Genomic DNA, 7,807 nt, shown 5'->3' with positions numbered 1-7,807 from the left:
AAAAAGAAAGACACATGGACTCCCCTGAGATTCTGATAGAATAACCAGGAGACCAGCAGCAAGGTGTTAAGGGGACTCTAACTGGATATGATGTTGCACCCTTGAGGCTGTCCACCTGACTTACATACATAGCTTAGGCTTTTCTGAGCTAATAGCTTTCAGAGAAGAAAGATGATCATTTTTTAAAAAGTCTTACTTGGAAGCATGCTTTTAGAGCTGAATTACCTGGAAGCCAAGCAAAAATGGAACCAGGATAGTTTTAGCCTTCTATACATTAATGTATGTAGTCTTGATTGTGAATATGATAGCAACCCCCCCCCCCCCATTTAGTTTCTCATCTTTCTCTTCTGTATTATAGTTTGGCTTGATCAAAGGAGTTCAGTTTTGACGCTTCCTTGTTCTTGACAACATACATGATATAAAGAAGCAAGTTAATGACATATAGACAGTTTGAGGAGAGACTTGTTAATATTTATGTTGTAGATAACAGATTCACTTCCCATGGAAAGATCTATGGGTTGGATTTGAACTCTCAAACTCTTAAAAGAAAACAAAGCAAATTTTATTAAACAAATTCTTATACCAACCAAAAAGGTTTTGGGTGTCCTTTTCCGCGTTTACCTTCCATGCAATTCTACAAATATTTTCTCTTGTCATTTTCCTATTTCCTCTTAGTCTACTTCACTGAGTTCATATTAAAAAACAACCAGTTATTGGATGTCTGAACTAAAATGCCTTAAAGAATTTGCAGATTTGATTGTTGTCTCTCAATAGGGTAAAAGGAAGAGAGCTACAATTTCTATGAAGCCTGGTTTGGCTGTCAAGTCTGGCCTCCAGGCAGATTAGGCCAAGGTTTTGGCCAAGTGAAATTGCCAATTTTCTAAAAGAAAGGGCTAGCACATTGCTCATTAGAGCATTCTGAACTTGCCTGTGCAATCTTTTTTGCTACCCTGCAATTTCCTGTTGGTTATAAATGAAACCTTTCTAGCTGTTAATGCAGGCTGTGAATTGAAAAAAAAAGCATGTAATTAATCATAGGAGGTTGGTGGGGGGAGTGGGATTCACTAAGCCTGAATAACAGGGGAGAAGCTGGACAAGGCACTAGGACCTAGAAGGCATCTATCCACCCTGGCAGGAATTTCTTGCTTGGAGCTCAGACAACAAAGGCATAGAGAGATTGGTTTTCTTTCTCTCAGCATCTCCACCCAACCAGCAGAAAACCGGTGAGTGGGGCTTTCGAGTGATTTTCAGCAGAATGTAACAGATGTCAAAGGGGGAAAAGCACAAGGCAAAGTGCTCTCTCTCTCTCTCTGTCTCTCTCTGTTTCTCTCTCTCTCTCTCTCTCTCTCTTCTCCTTTTTTGCCTTATTCTATTGGATTTTTTGCCCTAAGCTTCTACCTGGGATTTTTCCTTTGGAAAAGTGAGTTTGATATTCCTTTGTTTTCACTATAATGTTAATATAAGATAATATCATCTCTGATCCTAAAGCAAAGCGAAGCATTATTGGCTCACCTGGGGAAATGCTTACTACTTGTCTAGAGGAGGTGGGGTCTTACTACTGTAGGTGGTCTGACAGAGACAATGCTGAGCTCAGCGTAGGTCACGGTGACATTGGAAAAAAAAAGGGGACTGAGCCTGACAAGCCCACTAGGCACCAGTCCCCCTTTATCTCCTGGTCCCTTGCAAATATTTCGATGTGGCAGTGTATAGCAGCTGAGCCCTGCTTGCTTTGTGAGTCCTTTTATCCCCATCTGTGAGATGCATGTTAATAGTTTGGTTCCTAGAATGTAACTACCTTTTCTAGTGTTTGGCGCTTTGGTTGTGTTTGGTTTCATGTTTTCATTGTTTTTTTTAAAAATATTTTATTTTGAGGTTTTGTTGGGGGGGGAGGGTTCAATAGAAAGGGAAAAATCAAAGCCTGACAGATAACCGTTTTTAACCTTTGCAAATGCACCTGGGCAAATAGACAAGTTTGGGGTGAATTGTCTACTATGAAAGCAAAATGCCCCTTCGGTCAGGGTAGAAGCCCAGAACAATGAGAGGTGTGCTTGCTTCTAAAGTCCCATATGTTGTTCAGGGACTCATTTGAGAATCTTTCAACAATTAAATTATTCCATTAAGAAATATTGCTGCATTGGTGGGGAGGGGTTGAAGCACCTGGGGTGGGGGAAAAGGATTTTGTGAACAAATGGTTACCAAGAAGAAAGCAGAGCTAAAAACTTGTTAAATAACTGATTTTTTTCTAATCCTTTTTTTCAGCATATTTCTTCTTATGAATGTTGATAACTGCACCAGCTTGGTGGGGAGAGGGTTTGATGAATAGCACAAAGACACTGGGTATTCCCTAGAGGCTGTCCCTTTAAAAGAGAATTCTAGTTTATTCTGGGGGAGGGGATGCACACATTAGAGTAGGAAAAGGGATTTGGAATAAAATTAAAACACCCCCTTCATAGTCATTGTACTGAGGTGTAAAGACTGCTTCTTAAGCTGGAGATGCTAACCTTGGCTAGCTCCTTCTGTTGTCTTCAAGGGGAATTTTGTCAGGCTATGGATTCATTTACAACTGTTAGTCATGTGGGCTTGTGTGAGGAAACAGATGCCAGTTTTAATGTATTTAGCCCGAAGTTACAATTTGATAGGAGCCACTGTTAGTAAGTTCCAGGATTTTAAGCTATTTCAAAATCCCTCCCTCTTCTCTGTTTGGAATAGTGCCAAAAAGTGCCTCCCTTTCTATCTCTTAGTCCCAACCCCCACACCCACCAGCACCCCCGCCCAGCCCCTCCTTCTTCTCTATTAAGATCAATATTCCTGCAGGTCAGGGGCAAGCAGCAGATGGGTCACAGCCTCCCTTCAACCAGTTCTTTTCACAAGCAGCAGATTGCATATCTGAATCTGGCTAATATTTGAATTCTCTTCTTTTTTCTCCTTACCCCTTTTTCTCTGCCTCTCCTTATCCCCACCCCTTTCTCCAACACTCAGGTCTCTGAGGTTTTTTCAAAATATGGAACTTGATTTTGGACACTTTGACGAACGAGATAAAACATCTAGGAACATGAGAGGCTCACGAATGAATGGGTTGCCCAGTCCAACTCACAGCGCCCACTGTAGCTTCTATAGAACCAGAACCTTGCAGGCATTGAGCAATGAGAAAAAAGCCAAGAAGGTACGTTTCTACCGCAATGGGGACCGCTACTTCAAAGGGATTGTGTATGCTGTGTCTTCTGACCGTTTTCGCAGCTTCGATGCTTTATTGGCGGACCTCACGAGATCTCTGTCTGACAACATCAATCTGCCTCAGGGAGTGCGTTATATATACACCATTGATGGATCCAGGAAAATTGGAAGTATGGAAGAACTAGAAGAAGGTAATTCAAGTAGTGGGTGGTCGTCCTTAGTGGGAAAGGGCATCCTTGGTTGTGATTACATTCCTGGATTTCATTGAAAGAAATTAGGCAATGTGTTTCTCCAAACATCGGGCTGACTGATGCTCAGACTTCTGATCCTATAGGCATCAACAGAGCCATTAGCTATCACTGTTCATGAGCTTCAGTCTCTGCTAGCGTTGAAATATGTAGATGGTGGTGATAATGTGTGGTGCTTATCTGCCAGTCTATACAAAGGAAAATCTGAATTGTGGCATTTAGTGAATCTTGTTCATAATTAACTCTGAGTGGCATTATTAAGGCAGACTATGATATCATCAGGGGAGTAACAAGGAAGGACACATGGTTGGGTTAATAGAGAAATTATTATGTCCAAATTTCCTTTGAACTACTGTAAAATTATTTGTGAATTGCAACTCACTGGAAATATACACCCTAAAAACAGGACTTTCTGGACATACAGAAGATTATACTTTTAGGTAAGTTGTCACTGCTCAGCTGTTGCTTCTAAAAAGCCCACTTCAGGGTGTGTCCCTGAGGCTGAGATCATTGGGAGAAATACCAAAGGAAGCTGTAGGTATGTCTGGTATTTTAATACAAAAAATCCTATTAGAATGGGAACTGACTCACTGTACCTCAATCCTTTTAAATCCTCTCTAGATGTGGGTATTGCAACTGAATTTTCTGACTAGATTGCTGAACATGCTGACAACCTGTGTATCCACCTGAAAATAGGGGGAACCCCAGCTCTTTACCAAAACTTACTCAGCCATAAAGTCTTCTTTGTGATCATTTAGAAAATAGATCTCAGGTTATGTTGTTAATATTACATTATTGGATGAATTATATTGATGATATTTCCCTACCCCTACTTTTAAATTGGTGGGTATGACATATGTTATTAATTTGAGCTGATACAGTGCATTAGTGCATTAAAGGACAGCTTCAAGAAATGGTGATAATGAAAATATTCCTCCTCAAACCCCTCCCCCATTATCCAGTCCTCCCTCCTCCCTCCCTTCATTCCCTGAGCAAAGGTGAGTTTAGAGCAAACAGATCTCTAGGGAGACCAGATTATGAAATGGCCAACAAAGCAGGAGAAACCACATACTTAATGACTTGGTGTGGGAATACCCTGCCTCTGCTTCACTGCTTCTAGGTTTCTTGTGTTCCTAGACAAAGGAGCATGAGAGCTTCCCTTGTACAAGATTCCATTTCTCTTGAGTAGCTGCTATTTCCCAAGTAGTCAGGCAAAGTGATTTGGGCCAGTTACTTAGAGAAAGAGAAAGTGTTCATATGGTTGTGACATCTCAGTCTCAGGATTCAAGTCTGAGATTATTTACATAGATGACCTTGAAAAGCAATTCCAAGGAGGTTTAGATCATTTGATCACATGCAGAATGGGCAGGCAGAGGTTAATCTTAGGCCTTTCCTGACCATCAAGGGGTTGGAGGTTCTAGTACATTTCTTAAAAGAAAGGTGAAGCAGGACAGACTCAAAGAGCTTGAAGCTAGGTTGAAGGAGCTGTCCAACTGAGTAATCAATAGGATGTGTGTCTTTGTTACTGTAAAATTCAAAATTCAGTCAAATTTGAGAGATTTCTCTGTAATAACTTTCAGGAACAAAGCACCCTGAATCATTCAATTGGCTTCATTTCTACTAGCTATGATCTTCTAAAGACCATCATAGATGCTAAGGAAGAATTCTGAACCAAGTGATACTGTATTTGGAACAAGGATTGGAACTATTGTTTTACCTGATCTCGGACAGGTGTTAGGCACAGATTTCCCCCCAAAATCCATTTTCACATTTTTTTTCTTTCTGGATGTGTGTGTGTGTGTGCGCATGTGCGTGTGCACACGTGCATGCACACGCGTGTGCAATGTTTTGGGAGAGGTGATAAATAATCTCAGTTCAATATAGGTATGTATCAAATGTAATTTTGAAAGGACTGCAGCTTTCTCTTCACCTGAGTCCTCTTGAATCCTTGATAGATTGCATTCCTCTCATCTATCATCTCTGGGCCACTTTGGGTGCAGTGTTACTTCCTGATTAATTCCCAGATAATGTAGACTATAAATAGGGCTCAGTTGAATTTATTCACATGTCATCTATAAACATAAGTCACGATGGATGTCAGTGTTCCTCCAGTCCTGAGTACTGACCATTCTGTCAAGCAAATTCAGGGGTATCTCTGGGTTAATGTTGATAAATGTGATCAATTTTCCTACTGCTATAGAGACAAATGGGCAAGGGTACTAGGAGAGGAGAATAAAGAAAATGGCTTTTTTCCTCTTCTAATTTGTTCTATTCATCTAGGAAAATTGGATGCTTTCCCCTTTCACTTTATTTACCTTTGGAAGAGGTTAAATGAAAGTTTAAAAATCATGCACATTGTTTTCTGTTAGCTTCAAATTGAAAAAGTTTGGAAAGATTCCTGCATGAAGAATCAGGAGTACTGGGTTCTAGTCTTAGAGGCAGCAGGTTATAATGGGAAGAGAAGTGTTTGGAATTAGATTTAGTTCAGATTTGGGGTCTTCAGATGCTAGTGTGTGTGAACTTTGGGAAAGCATTAGAAACACTGAGCTTCAGTTTTCCATCTGTAATATAGGAGTAGCTGCTTTGAGAATTAAATAAAATAATGGATATGAAGTGCTTACAGAGTGTCTCTGTGCCAGGAAGGAACAGTAAGTACTTCATATCCATTATTTTTGAGTCTTTCCAGCTTGTAACTGGTTAGCTACCTGAGCATAGATTTGCCATTATCATCAATGTGATGAATGTTTTCTTTTTCAAAAGGGTTTTTTTCCTTAAAAAAACCTTTCAAAGCATAATTTGCATATCAAAAAACATCGTTTTAAGTTACAATTCAATGATTTTTAGAAAATTAACTAAATGATGCAATTATCACTGTAATCTAATTTTAGACCATTTTCATCTTTTGAAAAAGAAACCCTGTACCAATTAGCTGTCACTGCCTATCCTTCTAGCCTCTGCATACCTAGGCAATCATTTATCTAATTTCTGTCTCAATAGATTTACCCATTTTGGACATTTCATGTAAGTTAAATCATACAATATGTGTTCTTCTGTGCTTCTTTCTCTTAGAATAATGTTCTCAAGCTTTGTCCATGTTGTACAATGTATCAGCACTTTGTTCCTTTTTATTGTGGAATGATGTTTCATTGTGTATCCAGATCACATTTTGCATATCTCTTGTGAGTAATATTCATAACTACAAAGGGAGACTTGTAACACCTGCCTTTTCATTAGGGTGATTGTGAGGATAAAATTAGATATGGTATGGTAGAATAGTGACAAGGTACAACTATATAAAGTGTCATTATCATTAATGATGAAAGACTAATAATAATGAAAACAATAATAATAATGAGAATAACGATGCTAATGAGGGATCCTAATGGCCAGTGATCCCCAAACCTGGCTAACTTTAAAAATCTTTCAGAGCTTTAGAAAAATATAGATTCTTGGGCCACACCTCAGACTTATTGTATAAGAATCCCCAGGGATAGCACCCCAGAATTTGTTTTTACAGATCTTGATGGGTGATTCTTATGAGCACTTAGAATTGGGAAGTATTGGATTAGGTGATCTTGATAATCCTCTTCAGCAATAAACAATGTTAGGAATTCCTATGAATGCAGAAATCATTTTTGTTGTTGTTGTTGTTTGCTTTGTAGATCTTAAAGATGTTTTCAAGAGTCCACACTATTAAATAGTTAATCTAAAATGAAATGAAATAAATAGTAACTGCTTAATAATCACTGTGACCTTGTGTTCCCCTTTGTCTAGTGTCTCTAGTACACTGTCCTCTGCCAGATGCTGAAAGTATCAAGGGAAGTAGATAGCACAAAAGTTGGGTTTTTGATGTCAGCTTTTCCATAGGTCCTTGGGTATACCAAGGGTCTTAGCAAGGTCACATAGGATGTGGCCCTAGATAACTGTATTCCCAGTAGGTCAGTGAATGAAATCCACTGATGGTATTGTTTTTTTGTCTTGTCTTTCCTTATATAATCATTCTCCTTTGCTTTATATACTGTCTAATGTTTTTCTAACTCCCTTGTATATGTACCAAATCAATTGTATGGGTATATTTAAGACTAGATATTTTTTATTAATGCAAATTTAGACAAGTTTGAGCATTATTATGTAGACAATGGGACAGACTATTTATAATTGGGACAGTCTTGGAAAATCTGAGCTGTATGGTGACGTTATGATCCAGTTTCTTTGACATAGCTTGTTTGTTCCAATGAGATGAAATCACCTTTCACTAATTTATTCTCTACTAAAGCAAGCACATTGACAAAAAAATCTAGGAATTTTAAGATATCTAGGAGTGATTCATTATTAATAGGCATGATAATATAAGAAAGCATAATGTAATATTTTAATATAAAATA

At 38.7% G+C, this 7,807-nt stretch overlaps 1 protein-coding gene across 1 annotated transcript in view; it reads left to right on the top strand.

Moving 5' to 3' along the window:
- Positions 1-1,216: 1,216 nt before the first annotated feature.
- Positions 1,217-7,807, top strand: part of DCX (doublecortin) — a gene marked incomplete at its 3' end in the record, with an annotated part of 119,599 nt that continues 113,008 nt past the window's right edge. The window contains exons 1-2 of the mRNA XM_081277923.1: positions 1,217-1,223; positions 2,980-3,365. Coding sequence (XP_081134049.1) covers positions 3,002-3,365 — 364 coding nt within the window. The 5' untranslated portion in view covers positions 1,217-1,223; positions 2,980-3,001. The remainder of the gene's footprint in view (positions 1,224-2,979; positions 3,366-7,807) is intronic.

The sequence above is a fragment of the Spermophilus citellus genome, assembly GCF_964194105.1.
Source record: "Spermophilus citellus genome assembly, chromosome: X".
Taxonomy (NCBI): Eukaryota; Metazoa; Chordata; class Mammalia; order Rodentia; family Sciuridae; genus Spermophilus; species Spermophilus citellus.
This window is presented reverse-complemented; position numbering and strand designations above follow the sequence as displayed.